At 43.6% G+C, this 17928-nt stretch overlaps 1 protein-coding gene across 1 annotated transcript in view; it reads right to left on the bottom strand.

The window, feature by feature from the left end:
* aacs (acetoacetyl-CoA synthetase) overlaps positions 1 to 17928 on the bottom strand; it is a 42139-nt gene that overhangs the window by 7384 nt on the left and 16827 nt on the right. The window contains exons 10-12 of the mRNA XM_080466619.1: positions 17523 to 17647; positions 6237 to 6301; positions 3069 to 3191 (exon numbers count right to left, since the gene is read on the bottom strand). Coding sequence (XP_080322745.1) covers positions 3069 to 3191; positions 6237 to 6301; positions 17523 to 17647 — 313 coding nt within the window. The remainder of the gene's footprint in view (positions 1 to 3068; positions 3192 to 6236; positions 6302 to 17522; positions 17648 to 17928) is intronic.

Here is a 17928-nt window from a genome sequence, read left to right as displayed (position 1 = left end):
TGAAAACAGGGCCTGACGCCAGAAAAAACACACAACCACCCAAAATACTCTATCAAAAAGAAGAAAATTGATAATGAAGCAATAGGAAGGGAGAAAAAAAAAAGGAGAAGTAATGGTGAAAAAAGAAAATAGGGGAGAAAAGATTGAAGGCGAGTATTACTATGAAAAAGAGAGGATAGGATGGAAGGTAGGAATGCAAAAAACAGAAGAAAGGGAAATTGGGAGGAGAAAAAGAAAGAGAAGAGAAGAGAAGAGAAGAGAAGAGAAGAGAAGAGAAGAGAAGAGAAGACATATGGGCTGTCAGACGGAGGTATATTAGATTTGAGAGAGTCCAGCAGTGAAAGTGTTAAAATCGCCTGGTAAAACAGCAACAGGGGTCTGACAGGAAAACACACACTCACACACCATGAAACACACAAGGGTCTTGATGAACCTCGATACAAACGTTCGCACACACACGCACACACACACACACACGTGCGCACAGGGTGAAATCAGCAAAGGGACCCATCACATATGTCACCGTGGCCACCAGTCAGTCACATATGCTGTGATAAACCCTGAGACCACACACACACATACACGGACACACACACACAGGAACAGAGTGTTGACCTCGGGGGTCAAGGTTAGGGCGGGTGACTGCCAACAGGGTTGCAGCCTGCTGTTGCACTTGGCAACAGGGAGAAATCTGACTGGGGCAGAACGCGCTGTTAGGACACACACAAACACACACACACACAAACACACGAAAACACACACTGAACACACACACACACACACACAAATTGATAACAAGCTGAGGATCTTTTTCACAGTTTTAGGAGACTTTGCAGCACTCTCAGTGGTAATGAATAAATCCAGGAACCCTCGATGAGACATGGCCAAAGTTTGAGCTGTAAATATTAGTTGGGAACTCACACTGGGTTTTATGTTTAAGAATGTGCTTGGTACTACGTTTAAAGGGTTATCTGGCATCTCTAGGTCTCCACAAGCCTGTGTAGTAAAACGATGTCTCCATTTCATCCATCGATCTATCTTCTATACACCCTTTATTCAACTTGCGGTGGTTTGACCCGATACCAGTTTGCAACGGTCGCCAGTCATCATCATACTAACACAAAAGGAACACACACTCGCACACGACATGTCGAGGATTGGATTTGTAACTTTGTATCGCCACCGAATCTCTTGTTAATTGAGAGCGAACGTCTATGCCAGGTTTATTGACATTTGCTGAAGACATTCGGAGTTAGCATGCCACAAGTATAAAATGGGAGACAAGGAAACCTGAACTGCTGGCCAAAAGCTGTTGGGACTTGTCCCCCCCAGCCAATTTTTTTTTTTTACAGACTGCATTTTAGTTACAGTTTGTGTAAATTATAAAAATGTATGCACCTGGTGCCCTAAGAAATTCCCAAATAGAGCAAAAAGAAAAACACGGCTTTCAAGATATTTTGTGCTTTGGAGTCCACCATGAAGGCTGCAGCTTTGTTAAAGGTGTGAATTAAAATTCTACTCTACCCCTGAGAGAAATGACTCAAAATGATCTGCAGTTCACCGCGCGTGTGAACTACTGGGAGTTTATTGTGAGGAGGAAAGTGAATAAGTGAATGAGGACGATGGGAGGCTCGGTGGCTTCTGTAATTACCCAATTTGCGCTCGGATTGTAGGTATTACATGGAAGAAGAAGAGAAAAAGACAAATGTACCGGAGGAATCTCGGGAAGCAAAATCTGTCACCAGATTTCTGTCCTGTGATTGACATTTCAGCTGACGCCCGTGTCCAGTCGTTCCATGAGCGTGTCCTGCTATACGCTACACCTATTATGCCTGTCATTCAAAATGACCGTGTGTGTGTGAGCGCGTGTGGAGGCCAGACGCAGCAAGCTGCTACTCAGTCAGTGTGTGTGTGTGTGTGTGTGTGTGTGTGTGTGTGTGTGTGTGTGTGTGTGTGTGTGTGTGTGTGTGTGTGTGTAAAACACGTCAGTCACCCAGGCTGAGCTAAATGTTAAACGTTTCATGACTCAAAGAGAGAGACAGATAGCATTCTACCGCCCTGTCAACATCACAATGGCTGAGAGGGCCTCAGTGTGTGTGTGCGCGTGTGTGCGTGAGTATCGATGTGTGTGGGTGTGTGGGTGTGTGGTGGAGAAGATGTAGGTTCCTATACAATTTATTCTTCAGGAATTGTTTTTTTTTTTTTTTTACATGTGAGTCATTCCTTTTGTGTTTGCGTCGCTTTGTTGCTTTAAATATCACCAGTGATTTTTCATAAGTGGTAAAGAAAGCTTGTCAATGTGAACCTCAAGATTTAATATATACTTTATTAAACTTTACAGTACTGTACTCAGTGAGTTTAATGTTTGGACCGTCTGACCTCAAAAAATGTCTTTTATGTTGAAAAGCAGCTGAATCTTATGCACATCGCTTACTATTTTTTCATTATTTAGCATTTCATTTTCATTTTCAACACCTAACCTGTGGCACTAAAGTTCGAAAAGGAAATAAAATAAGGAAAAAGCTCTCAAAATGGCGAAAAGCGCAAAAAATGTAATAAAATATATCTAAAATGTACCTATGGCCTCAGTTTTTAGCACGCGACTAACATTTGTGTGAACATTTGTTAAATGTTTTTTCCTTCATTTGAGATAACTGACATGTTTTACGACTCCAGACAAACTTTATTGGTGGAAAATCGCGAAAATAAAGATTTTGTGAAGACCCCTGATCCACTGCATACAAATTGAATGATCGCTTGGCATTCAATCCACCAGGGGGCGCCAATCTAAATAAAAATTATAACCAATTACGATAGAATTATACCGCATTATAAGCAGAAATGTACCAAATTGATCAGCTGCAAGTAAATATACTAAGAATCAAATCGTAAAAAGTGCAGTTCTCCGAGTTTGTAAGCAGTTTCCACACTGAAACTCAGTGTCGCATTTCCATCAGGGGATGACTTTTAATGGGAGCAACAGCAGCTTCAAGTCAAAGAATAAAAAACAAAGGATAAATGAACTGAAAGTGTGAAAACAAAATTCTGAGTGGACTGGGGAGCGTCACCTGAGATGGAGCCCAGCAGCACGTTGCTCTTGATGCAGCGGTAGACGTAGTCGTAGCTCTGAGGCTTGAGAGGAGATCCGGTGGACAGGATGGTGTGGAGGGACTGCAGGTTATGCGTTTCAGCTGCGAGGAGACGGACATGCAACAGACAGGAAAACCACAGGCAAAGTTACGGAGCAGCAAATACAACCCAGCAGAAGGAACTCCTTCAGTCCATTTGAAAAAAACAAATCTCAAAATGACATTTCTGTTGGATGCATTAATTCTTCTTAGTAGAGGAATTGAGCTCATTGATAATCAGCGTCGGTTTTAGGGTGTGTAGGTCAGCAAAAAACCTTGTGATTCGCCATCGAGCATTGTGACCATAATGAATGCAGATTCATTGTGAAGTTCACATTTTTCCCATTTTGGATCGGTACAGAAAATCTGTTGGCACAAATGCTAACGCATCCAAAAAGTCATCAGTCGAAATCAACAGATTTGTTTCAGTCCACACACACACACACACACACGCACACGCACGCACACAAAATGAGCATGAACCTGTGAACAGCTGTGGCTTCCTCCACCCCAACATGTTGCATTATTGCAAATTGCCACCCTGGTGTGACAGAGCACATGTGCCAGTGTGAGCACACACACACACACTTCGGGGCCATGATCCGCAAGATCCATGTGCACGCTCACTGTCACACAACACGCCCAAACCACAAGCCAATAAGACTCGGAGAACTAATAGGCTGCACACAAAACACACACGCAGTGGGGAAGCCTTGCTACCCCCGACCAGGCCTCCAGGTGTCCGGCCCAAATGTCAGCCCAGGGAAAAGGGCCTCTCCACTGGGGCAGCCGGTGAAGAAGCTCCCCCCGTCCTCCCCGGCATGGTGGGGACACACACACACACACACACACACACACACACACACACACACACACACACACACACACACACACACACACACACACACACACACACACACACACACACACACACACACACACACACACACACACACACACACACACACACACACACACACACACACACACACACACACACACACACACACACACACACACACACACACACACACACACACACACACACACACACACACACACACACACACACACACACACGGCTGGCTGACTGTTTTGAAATGGGGGTTGTGAGGGAGATCGGGTGGGGTGTCTGAGCGACAGAGAAAGAAATAATGACAGGCGATAGGAAAAGACAAACCGAGAAGCCGAGACATACATAAAGATACAGAGACAAGAGAGAGTGACGAAGAAGTCAGAGAGAGAGAGAGAGAGAGAGAGAGAGAGAGAGAGAGAGAGAGACACACACAAAGGGGTGGAGACGGAGAGACAAAGATTCAGAAAAAGAAAGAGAACAAGCGAGAATGACAAAATGATAGAGAGAGACAAAGAAAGAAAAAAAAAAGTCAGAGAGTAAGCCAAAGAGATGGAGATAAAGAAGGCAAGAGAGACGGAGAGGTGAAGACGGAGAGAGATTGGGGGTATACAGTGGGCAATGTTCATTTTTATTTTTGAAAGATTTGGTGTTTCATGTCTGCTTCCTGTCTCTAGCAGCAGAGCTCTAAATATGTCGGGCTGATTTAAGAGTTGCAGACAGAACCAGGCGCGCGCGCACACACACACACACGCACACACACACGCACACGCACAGAACAGAGGCCATGAATAAAGATTTGTGGTGATTATAACGGCGCGCTGGGACACAACACAGCGACTGGTCGGCAGCAAACATCGGTTATAAGTGCTAATTTAACACGAAGAGAGGAAAGGAGAGGACAGGGAGAAGGTCAGGAAATGTAAGGACAATGGAGAATCCGCTCATCTATTTGCATTAGTTCTAAGTGATCGATTCCATGAAGAAGAGGAGAACAGGACAATTTGAGAATCTATTGAGAGCACGAAATTCAGCTAAAACAGACGGAGAACATGATAGAAAAAGGCGTCTGATGTGCAGTGTTTAAACTATTTCAGGTCTATGTCGAGCAAATTCATTTTTATTGTTGAATACATTAGGAGCAGAAGAAATTCTCAAAAGGTCAGAGGGATCATTAACATCATCAAATATGCCTTAGAGACCTTTAGTGTAACCATGGTAGGAAGACTTACCAGATATTAGAAATTAAAAGCTTCTAACACAGGAAGTAAGATGGTTTTTATTGCCTACTTACTTTAGCACAAATATTCTCACGTTACAATATGGACCGATTTGGATCTATTGCATATCTGAAGCGCTTTATCATTTGAAATACTTTGTTTAATTGACCACTTTGACCCCGGACAGGTTAGGAGCACCGAGAAAACCCACACATGCATTGGAAGGACAAAGAAACGCCACACAGAAAGGGATGGCAACAACCTTCTGCCAGCGAGTCCAGAGTACTAATCCCTACACCACTGTCCAGCTCAAACATCCTTTATTGGGTAGATCAGGTCACACCATCACTGAAAGCTCGATTTCAAGTTCTGGCTCCCACTCTTGTGGTTTTTGGCTCTTTTTATTCCTCTAAATGTTGTAATTGAAAACGAAATGTGCCTTCATTTCATCCCTTTCCTCCTCTGCTCCAGACACGACTGAGATTCAGGCGCGGGAGCAACGTTAAATTCAACAGTGCTTGATGGAAATGAATTCATCTCAACGTGAGGACTGGAGCTGGACAATGCTTCACTCCAGTCTGTGTTATTACGATGCGACATGCACTTTAACAAAAGAGCCAATCAGTCATAATTTTAGCGAGCGCGTGCAAACGGACAAATGTCAGGGAGAGAACAACATGCGAAAAGGTTAGCGGGGAGGCTAATAAGCAGTGGCACTACTCTGATTACGTGCGAGATCTGCTTCTCGCCGCCGAGCGCCGCGTCTCTAAAAGCAATTAGCTGGCCCGTCCGTGACACGCACGAATTATCCTAACAGCACTTTTATCCTTTGGATTCGGTGTCAAACAGCAGAGCGGCGGGCAAACTGTTGATTCATGCAGCAAATGGAATAAAGCACATTAGGAGTCAAACGACGTCGCTTTTTCTAATCATTATTGTGTCCATCTGCTCTCATTGTCTCCGACTCCACTCGCGGAATCTAAATGCGTGTGTGTGTGTGTGTGACTGCTTGGAGGTGGGTGTACCACAACTCACAGGGTTTCAGGTTCCTCTCCTGCAGCACGGCGAGCCACTTGGCCCCTGTACCGAAGATAGTGATGCTGGAAGATAGAGAAAAGATGGGAAATTAGTTTTCAAACACAGCAAAATGAGTTCCACTGTTAATTTTTTTTATTTTTTTTTTCCCCCCTCAAGAAGAAAATAACACGATTTATTTTCCCAGAAAGTTTAACTTGTTGTCTATTACTTTGGGAAACACACTGAATTTGCGTCAGCGCTGCCAAACACTGACAGTCATTGCAAGGAGCCCTCCTACATGCCGCATTCTCCATTGTGACAGCAGGAACTCAAAACAAGAGGACAGAATTAGCAAACGTTATGGGTGGGGGTGGCGTGATTCTCTGTGCCAAATTCCTCGGCAATCTGGACGTCCATTGTTGAGAAATATTGCTGGAGATTAAAGAGTTGGACAAAGGAATGGATGCGCAGACTGGCTCACTAACTCCGTCGCACCTCGATCATCAGCCATCGAGACCGCGTCCATTAACAAAGAGACTCCATCATTCCTGGATCACACACTCAAATCGCTCCACCGTGTCTATGTGAGGGTGGTTGTAAACGTTTGGGTTTTCCCTCTTGATCTGACTTCTTCAGACTGGTGAGAAATGTTTGACCATGGTGGAGGGGAATGAAGAAGAACGGGACCGCGAAATTGAGCAGTTCAGAGATAAAGCAGACCGGCTGAGGTGGCTTTGGACATGTGCTGGGGAAAGGGAGTTCAGAATATGGAAAAAAAAAAAAAAAAGCTTCTTCAGTTCCCCGGAGCTGTGTTGTTGTGTCAACGGGCACCCAAAACACGATGACATTTTCCACTTAAAGGGGACATATCATGCTAAATCCACTTTTTTAGCCCTTAAATGCATTTTGTTGTATATTTAGAGTGTTTAGAAGTACAGAAAAGTTCAAAGTAGTCTCTTCAGGTGCTCCGTTGATATCTTTATATTCTGTTTTGGTCATATTTTGCGATCGGTTTCGATTTTTCTATTCTCTATTACGTTTTTTGAACAATGACGTCACAGTATTCGCAGCGGAACTGCCAAATTAGGACATCGACACTTCGAGCGATCCGCCATTTTTGTTTCTCGCTGCGATTTTGTAGTCCAACCGAAGTTACGAGAGGATAAGTCGAAATGTACGGTTGTTGGATGTAGTAACCCACAAGCTTCGTTACACCGTCTCCCAGCATCAGAACCTTTTCGAAGTGCCTGGTTGAGTTTTATTTTTCACAGAAATGTACCCACATCTGTGGGTAAGGTCATTTTTGTGTGCGCGAATCACTTCAAGAATGACTGCTTCAGCAACCTCCGCCAGTATAAAGAAGGATTTGCCGAAAGACTTCGTCTGATTGAGCGGTCAGTTCCTTCCATCTATGGAGACCACGAACAGAGCACTTCGGTAAGCTGTATATAACGCTAAAAAGTGTGATGATAAGACGTCCCTGTCATTGTTTTGTTAGCATTAGCAGTTGCACCGTCTTCATATGTTAGCGCTGTGTGCTCGTTTTAGATTATAATGTAACTTCTGTGTTAAATAGTCGTTGTAATACAGGCAGTATTGTAGTAGTGGGCATGGATGGAGAAGTTAGTGTAAATATAGTAACACACCATTGCGTTACATCCATATGAAGACGTTGTTCTGCAGGTGCATCATCGTCATTTTCATCTCGCTCCGCCGGGTCCGACTCTGGCTCCAACATGTATGGCTGGATGGACAAATCTTCCGTTGTTGACATTTTGTAAATAATGTGTGAATATAAAGTTTCTGCGCCGCTAGATAATTGTATCTGTTCTATCAAACTACAAAGATGGCCGAACAGGGTGAAGTTGAACCGAGTGTTACCTCTGCAACCTGGAGAGGAGGCGGGGTATGAAGTGTCTCATTTGCATTTGAAGAGACCGCCCCAAAACGAGTTGCTCTCAGAAGCGCATCAGAAAAGCGGTAGAAAAGGGGCCTGTGGAGCTATAATAATGAGGAATTCAGACCCAAGCATTGCAGTTCCGCGTTGTATAGACCACAGCTGTATGATTTATATGTAAAAAGGAAGGATTAAAAGCATGATATGTCTCCTTTAAAACGTTGTGTAAACAGAACCTATATCTATCGTTCTGTTTCTAGAGGAGCTGTGTGCCCCAACTGAGGTCATTTTGAGTTGAAACAATCATGATATGAACGGTATTACTCAATAATGTTGAAAAACAAGTCTTAGAAAATTCTGTGTTCATGTCTGAAGAGGTTACTGTCCAGCTCGGCGTGGGGTAGCAGACGCATGCGTCATGTATGGTGAAGCATAAATGAAGGGGACGATGCCAATCTGCCGATGTAAGCACCACCTTGGTGCCGAGCCGGGCCGTCGCTCCATTTTGTTGCCCCGAATCTAAGCGTGACAAGGAATAATTTCATCGTTTGTGCGCTGAATGTAAAAAGATATGAAAGGGCAACAGTTACTGAGCAGCCTTTGCCCTTAATCCCATCTGCTCCGCTGGAGCCGGGTTGTACCAGGAGGGTCCCGAGGGAGAAGGGGGGAGCGCCGCGGTGTAAATGTAAAGCGAGGCCCTGAAAGGCGGCTTGTGTGCTCGCTCAAGCCTTCATGGATAGATAAAAAAAAATAAAAAATAAAAAGAAAAGAACGAGGCAAACCTGACGGGGAATTGACTTTCAAGTGAACAAACAGAGAAAGAGTCGAGCACAATGATGGCGAGTCTCATGGATGAGTAGAGAAAAATGTTTTTTTGGTTTTTTTTCCCCCCTCGATGTTCCACAAGGAAATACTTCAGATGAGACTGTGTTGACACAAGGTTTCAAGAATCAAATAAACTGGTTCCACAAGTGCGAATGTAAGATGACAACAGTTGGACAATATGTAGACTGCAAGAAGCAGCTAAACGCCATATTTGGGTTTTCCCCGACGATTTAATTCTAAAACAAAAGCCCCCCCTTCCCCCATCCCCGAAAATCTGAGTCTCCCTCGTCATCTTTTCAAGTTATTTTTGTTGGCATCAAATCAATCAAATTGCCTTCTCGCACCATGGTAACCCGTTCCCGTCCATCAAAAAGAAAAAAAGAATCTGTCTCTGGAACACAAAACACGCTTGATTGGTCCATAACCAGAAACTGGTTTCTGATGGGAGATGTGATTTGCTCTCAGGGGTTAGATCTGGCTGATGGGGTCCATGGAAGAGGGCTGTTGGGGGTTAGACGGGGTGAAAGGAGAAAGGAGAAAGGTGGAGAGAAGTAATATCTCAGACGGAATGAAGTGAACAGTATGAGCCCAGGTCTAACACGTACACACACCTCTCTCGTGCCTCACACATTGTTACCAACCCCAAACCTGAAGCTCAAATAAAGTACATTAAAGTCTTAACTGTTCATGTGTAATGTAGCCGGTGTCGGTCATCAACTGGATGAAACTCCTTCGATAGGGAAGTTCACGTTCGAAGCGGCTTGGTTTCAATAGGACTTACGTGAGTAAATGTCACTGGCTGTGCGACATTGTGATGTGCTGTGGGCAAAATACAAGCTGGCACAATGATGCGGCTGGCGTCAAATTACAAGCACCGAATGCTGCAGTCCATGTATATTAAAAGATGATGACTAATTAGAATATTTTTAGAAAGTTGGGGTCTTAAAGGTGACAGAAGCCAAAACAAAGTGTGCACAACTGGGGTGTATTCTGTCGATGGGTACATTTCATTCAATTTTATATATATTGTCCATTTTTGAAACACTGTGGATGCTGACATTGTCATATCAAAATAGATTTATTCTTACAGTTTTGATTCAATTTTGTTTCAGTGTTCATTGAACACAATTTTAAGGTTTATTAACAAAATAAAGGCATGATGAACTTACCTGAACTAAAAATGTATGTCATGCATCAAAAGTTAATATTTGGTTAAAGAATCGTGTTACGTAACGTCAAACAGGGAAACTCCGGTCGCGATTTTAGGACTTTTATGAAATGGTCAGGAAGCCAGAGACGCTTTATGATGTAAGTGTAGTCCAGCTGTCTGGCTACAGCAACCTCCTGCCCTGTGGGTCAGCCGGGGCTACGAACAGAAGAAGCCAGACGAAGAGTCAAAGGATCCAAGTGCTCGGACTCTCAAAATAACTGTTCTTATGACTGTTGGGGGGGGGGGGGGGGGGGACAGTTGCCAGCGCTCCAAAATTAACAAATGTCTGAGATCATTTGACCCCGAACTTAAATGGAAAAGGTTTGAACTGCAGTTCAGGGTTTGATTGGCAAACGTTGCCTTTGGTCAATATTTTGGTGGCTTAAACTTCCCAGATTATACCAGTTAGCTTCAGTGATTGCAGAAAACCAATATATCCACAGACCCAGCTCTATGTAAATACTCTATATAGATATCGAGACAACATGGATGAAAATGTGGTTCACATCTCTTCTTCACATTCGTTTAGTTGAAGCTGCGTGATTCTGTAGATAACGTATTAACATAAAAAATACTGATCGGTTTGACGCACACACACACACACACACACACACACACACACACACACACACACACACACACACACACACACACACACACACACACACACACACACACACACACACACACACACACACACACACACACACACACACACACACACACACACACACACACACACACACACACACACACACACACACACACACACACACACACACACACACACACTTTTTGTTCCCTACAACTCTGACCACCAATCCTCATCTGCCCGTTTCCGTGGCTGGCTACCATGGAAACAGTCGCTCCGCTCTGATTGGAGGCAGGTGGCCAGGTGTGGCTGCTAATTGGGCGTTTAGGATGGAGGGTGGAAAGGAAGCTGTGAGTCTCTATGGTCAGGACAGTGTGTGTGTGTGTGTGGCAGTGTGCGCGAGTGATCTGGAGTTTCATTTCAAATGAGACCTGCTACTGGAAGCCGTGAGGCCAATCAGAGCCGCTCAGAGGTGGCGGCAGATTATTACGTTAGCGCGTCGCCGTGCACAAAGTGATGCGGCAATTAAAGCCCCACTTGTCAGTGAATCTTCCCTCAACTACTCTCACCCTCTTCCTCGGCGCCGGAAAGACGTGGGAACAGAAATAGGAGCCGCTGCTCTCTTCACGAGTGTCAGAGGGCATCAGGAACAACAGGAAGCTGCTCTTTCACTGAAAATTTGAGATTCTGCAAAGGTACTGAAAGCAATGTTGAAATTTCAAAACATAGTAATCAATCAGGGTAAGTTGGAAGGTGTCCAAGATCAAAGCTCCAAAGTCATTCCGGCTACACACTGGGACAATACGTCGATCCATTTTCTCATTTGTCGGGGTAGGAGGCATCTCAAAGCAATTCAATGGGGTCAACTGTCTTTGGCTTCATCAGTTCATGCTGTTCCCCTGAGTGACTGGGATAAGGGGCGAAACGTTTTCCAAGACCAGTTGACTTGATTGAAATGCTTTAATATTGATACAATAGTTGATGGAAGGACAAGAAAATTCATCCAAAAAAAAAAAAAGAGCACTTCCTGTCATGAAAAGGGTTGCGAAGCTCATCTTGGACGCCGGAAAGCAGCTGTGATGCCCCAGATCGTCTCAAAATGACAGATATGTTAAACGTTATAATCAACCTCAACAACAGCAGCTCTGCATTAATACTTAAGATGGTGGTTTTCTCCGCATTTAATCTGGCATTAATGTCCTGTGATGGACTGCAACCTATCCAGGAGGCATTCTGCTTTCACCCATAGTTAACTGGGCCCCAGTGTCCTGACACCCTGTCCTGGACAAAGCGGTATTGGAAACGGATGGACGACTAATCTTTCTGAAGCTCCGCTCACACTTGTAAACAACAGGATCGTTTTAACGGTTCAGCTCTCTTTCCGCAGACTATTCCAAAGAAACACAAATAACCAAGACTTATTCGGAGCAATGATAGGTGACGAGAGAACACGGGACAAATCTTCTGAGATACATCGGCTGAACCTGAAAAGATGGAGGAGACAAGAAGACTCCTCGGAGGAATAGAGAGCCCTGGTGGAGCCTGTCACAGAGAAATGCTGTAACCTTTTCCCGGCCCCACACAGGAATACTGCCGATGGTATTTCCACCGCAAAGCGGTCGAGGGTGATTCTTGAAGGAGACGCCAAAGGTGCCAACACAAGTATTGATTTCTATAACGAAGCTGGACTGAACCAGCATGGTTTAATATCTGAATCTGAATATCACAAGTTTGTTAGGGTATTTACTGAATGAAAGACACATGTAAAACAAAGGAAAATGATCCAGAAATTTGTATTTAACGGTTGTTGCACTTCAATTTCACTGGTCCAGCTACCTCAAGCTTAAAAAAGAACAAAAAAAACAACCGAGTTAAAATGACTTGTAGACATCTGCGATCAGATTTCAGCTACATTCAACTTATTGGTCCCATTTTCAAAATGATGAGCGATAATGATAATTGTGTGTGCACAACAGCATTAAGCATGGTTAAAAATGCTACATCCATCCGCCTCTTTATCCCGCTCAGGGGTGGTAAGGTGTAGGAGACGATCCCAGCTGACAAAGGACAAAGGCTCCATCAACCATTAAAATCATTAAATTGCAATTACAAAATTCGGTGGAAAAATGTTGGTTTTGGAATAAATGGGTGGTTCTAGGCTCCATTTGCGCCTTACACTCCAATCAGATAATGGATATATTTCTGGTTCCGCTGAATGCCTGTTACAGTCGATGTGTAAATGAAAAAGTCCAGAGCCTCACGTCAGTTAGAAGCACTTTCCAGCTCAATTGGTGATGAAGAAGAAAAAAGCAACATCTCTTCAGAGACTCTCCACGTGCGTCAGCCTCCCATCACATTTTCCTTCTCGCTAAGAGGAAAATCTGCACTAATCCCCTTCTGCAAATAGAAAGACCGGAGTGTAAAGTTATCAGGCCTTTCCCATAATTGAATTTTCACCTTTCAAAAAACTGTCTATTAAGACATTTAAACCTGTAAACGTCGATAGCGAGATGTGGGAGGGAGATCCAACTGTTAAGTGATTACTGTGACACGACTAACCAAGACAATTCAAAACCACGGGGGGGGGGGGGGGGGGGGGGGGTGTCACTGCGAGGTTTTACACTGTAAGTCTCTGACAGATCTAGTCCCAATTAGAATGTCCAACCTCCATTCTGAAGATCACACTGTAAGAAAATGAAGAAGAAAAAAAAACAAAAAAAAAACTGTCAGCCGTTCCCAGAGGGGTTTTTCCTCCAAGTAGCTCTGGGAACTGGATGATAGTGACAACATCAGCACTTAATTGGTTCAAAAATCTTCTCACACCTTGTAAAATGCTGTCCATCTTACTGTAACACTGATGGCTCTGTTCTAAATTCCTGCGTTATGACTGACGTGCAGTAAATTATGTTTCTATGCACGGTGTATTCATGCTCGAAGTCGACACATTTGGCCCATCAGAGAAGGCTCAACTACGTTGTGTTGACAACTGATGGTATCTTTATTATTTCAATATTCAAGAAAAATCAAAAACTCAGGAATTAAAAATCAAATGTGCGGTGGTTGGTCGGGTTAAAACTGGGTCGGAGAAGAGAAAGAGCACAGTTGACTATGTGCGTCACACCATCAACGTAGCCGCCTCAACCTTTGAGAGTGAACGTAGAAGCAACTTAGCTGTAAAGAGACAACAACGGAAAGACCGGATAGCACAGCCATCAGACCCAGATGACCAATCCTTTATCTGTCGACACTGCAGCCGAGCCTGCCGTGCTCGCATTGGACTTATGAGCCACGAGAGGTCTTGTGGGAGAAAACGGGGTGGACCTCCTTCATGAATCTTCGTTCGCGAAGCCAAAGCCATGACAAGTCATATCGTGATCGCGATATTTAACAGCCTTATGCAGCCGCTGAACTAGAATGTCTTTAACGCCACTGCTTTGGACAAACCATGCAGAGAGACTGTTCCTGCAAGCAAAAAGCAGCTTGGTGTAGAGACATTGTGCTTATTTCACCTCGATCTTCAGGGTTTCATTATATTAGTATGGACCAGGAAGCGACCAAAATGGTAAGTAGATCGCCCTTATATTAGATTCTTTTTTAAAAACCTCAAAACACTTTATAGTCTTCATCACATACAACCGTAGTGGCTGCCATGCAAGGAACTCAATCCATCCATTGGCAGCAGTTTGAGGTTCACTAATTTGCTCAAGGACACGTCGACATGTGGGCAGCGGAAGATAAGGAATCAAACCAATTCAGAGACGTCTATTATAGCAACCGAGCCACAGCCCCGCCCCCAAACAAAAAAAAATTTTGGTAAATTTGATAGATTGTACTTAGTTTCAACTCTGATTGAAACACATGCCGTGTTTCCATGACGACCACACATACCTTGTCAAACCACATTTCACTATTTTTACATCACTTAATCATTTTTACGTCACACGACGCAAAATAATTGTAGAAATCCCTTTTCCTATGGCGTTGTTCAACAGAGCATTCAAAGAGGCGTTTACTGAACACAGAATAAACGATTGAATTTACTGAACAAATATCATTGAGGGACGCAATCTCAGGTTTGGACACCGGCGTTTTCCTTGTCCATTCATGAAAACAGGCTACAAAAAACACCGCTGACTGGACTACGGGAGCCTTTTTTATTCAAACTTGGGACGTACAGGAGACGGTTTGGACCCTGGGGCGGTTGCATTCACAAAAATAACTGCACCGGAATGAACAAATCTCAAGGCAAAGACACACTAAGATCAGTCTCTTAAATGCTCATATTTATTGCAAATCATATCGATATTGCAACACTCATGTCGTCCTAATGGACTCCCAGATGAGTCGTGAAGCCTTTCGGGTGAGAGCTGAAACGTCTCCTAAACCCCGAGCCAGCCAGGCCAGCCTTCAAGAGCAGGATTAGATACACCATAACATGAATGACTGCAAGTCTTCAAAGACATATTCCCCCTCAGCCCGGGCAAGCATGGGAAGTAACACTTTCTCCCAGTCAGGAGTCCTTTTTTTTTTTTTTTTTTGGCATTCGCTCATCAGCTGCTGGCTTTGGTCACAGTATTAGTTTGTCAGGTGTAAAGGGCAAGGGATGATGTCCTGCACCTCCATTGGTCAGTGACCTCTGATGAATATCAAACCTTTAGGCCTATTATAGTGAGGTTTTTAAAGAAGATTTAAAGAAAAGCAGAATTGAATCAAGTGTTAGTTTGATTTACATTCAAAAAGTGATGATTTTATGACCAGATGTGGGTGGATCCTCCTACTTTTAGAGATAAATATGCCGTTACTGGACAACTCTTGAATGTTATTGATGCCTTTTTAAGGCCCAGTTCATTAAATTGAATTTCTAAGTAACTACTAACACATGATGAATGAAATAGTTGTGGTTTTTACCCTGAAACATGCAAATTGCGTTCAATTCTGACAATTTACGGCACTTTCACTTCAAAATCCTCATTCTCACACAGACACGGTTGCGTTTTGACAGTTTCCGTTAAGCAAGGCCCCGTTCAAACAACAACGTTTTCAAACGAAAACTGAACAACTTTTGTTGTGTTTCGGGCATCCGTTTAACATGACAACGGCGCTCGGTGCCACGAAAAACACAACAGCTTGGGGTAGTTAGTTCATGTACTTTTACTGCCTGATAGACTCTGGATATACAGTGACACACTTGTGCTTTGGGGATATTTTACCCCTTTTTTTGTTTATTATACACCAATGGCATAAACTTGCATCTTTACATCAGAATCTGTGGTAGAAATCTAATTATTGATGAAACTTATTATAATTAGTGCCCCACAAACAGTTAAAAACAAGAGTATCCCTTCAACACTCATAGTTTACGCTCCACTGATAAAATTGTGGTTATTAAAGAAAATGGCCAAAAATCCACATATGTTATTAGCATGATTTTTGAACAGAAAAAAAAAAAATATATAAAAAAAATCACCCATCTCGCACGTAGCTTTGGAGGGCTAATTTAAAAGTGCATTAGAAAGAAACCCACCGGTCAAACTGACACATCATAGCACTGCTCAAACCACTGACACCTTCCCGTTTTTTGGAGGCAATTATCCGCTTGGTTTTAGAGTCGCACGCACAGCCGAGTGGTGCCCGGTTCAAAAACTCCACTTTTAATTGGAAAGGCTGCCAGTGGTTGTTTCTTTCTTTCTATTTTTTTTTGGGGGGGGGGGGGGGGGGGGGGGGGGGGGGGCAGAATGCACACAAGTTGCATAGCTTTTGAGAATTTCAAACACAAGTGCACAACGAGTGAGGGAAAATAAATTTTCTTATTAAATTTGAACAAATTAATTGGCCGTCTTTTGTTATTTTGGACGTAAAGTAAGTGACTTCTGCAGCGTAGAAGGAAAAGTTGGACCCAACAGGGCGATGTTAAATGTTCGAGCGTGAGCTTGCGGCCTCTCCGGCCATCTTTGTACCCTGACCCGGGTTCGATGGGTTCATCCAAATTTACACGGTCATCAGTCTCTATAACAGCGGGCCTGAAGGGCGGCTGACCCTGCAGGCTTAAAACAGCCTCTTCAGCTGAGCGCTGGACACTTCAGTGCACTTTCCAAACGACAGTGAACCGCTTCCGTACGATCAATAAGGAATATCGGGGGTTGAGGAGTTTCAGGCTGATTTGATCTGTAGAAAAATAATGTAAAGCATTAAGATTGTGGCTTTATTGGAAATCTCAGAGAAAGACTCACTATCTGTCGGTGTTGCTTTTGATCACAATGTTCCTACGTTCAGAAATATTGGATCAATACTCTTTCAGGGTTACGGAATAAAGTCTTCATTGATGAGTTTGTTTGTACATTTGTACATCAGTCGTAGCTCTTTTAATATGTCAGCTTGTAAAGGTGTGTTAATTAACAACAACAAAAAGCAACTCAATACTTTTCAAAGCAATCTTCCCTGCTCCGTGTTGCTCATTGAAATTTCTCTACAACTTGGGTGACTTGCAGCATTAAATATTAATAAAAAGCATGTTAGCAATATGCTTCTTTATTTGTCTAGATGGCCTGAAGCCGAAATGTTATTAAACCATTTTTTGGGGGGGAGATGTTTTTTTTTTTTTCTGTTAAAGTTTAAGCTCCAGTCCAACATACAATCTGTCTCTGAGTGTAAATAGACATTTCATCTTGACAGATGATTTTCACATTGCGATGGTAAGGCTTCAAAATAGAACTCGGAGTCCAGCATTGCGTGCGTGTGTGGGTGCGCGTGTGTGTGTGTGTGTGTGTGTGTTTAACTCACCCCAGCTGGTCGGTTAGGTCCCACAGCACATTGGGTGTCGGCATCAGTGGTGAACCATCGTATAAAACCACCGAAGCTCCCACAGCCAGAGAGGACACCAGCCAGTTCCACATCATCCAGCCGGTCTAACACACACACACACACACACACACACACACACACACACACACACACACACACACACACACACACGCAGGTCGGTTTATCTCCCACAAACACTCCTTTATCATCAGTGCGGATAAAGCCGAGCAGAGCGAAATGCAGACTGTTTGTTTTCTGGCACAATCCTTCACAAACCACTAATGTGAACCGTGTTTCCATTGAATGGCGTTTACCTGCAACAACAAGCCCTAACACAGGAATTTAAAAGCTGCTGTCACAGGTAAAAAAGTTTAGTCAACGAATC

Source organism: Lipophrys pholis (genome assembly GCF_963383615.2).
Source record: "Lipophrys pholis genome assembly, chromosome: 7".
Lineage (NCBI taxonomy): Eukaryota > Metazoa > Chordata > Actinopteri > Blenniiformes > Blenniidae > Lipophrys > Lipophrys pholis.
The sequence above is the reverse complement of the archived record's forward strand: the minus strand, read 5'-3'. Positions and strand labels throughout refer to the sequence as shown.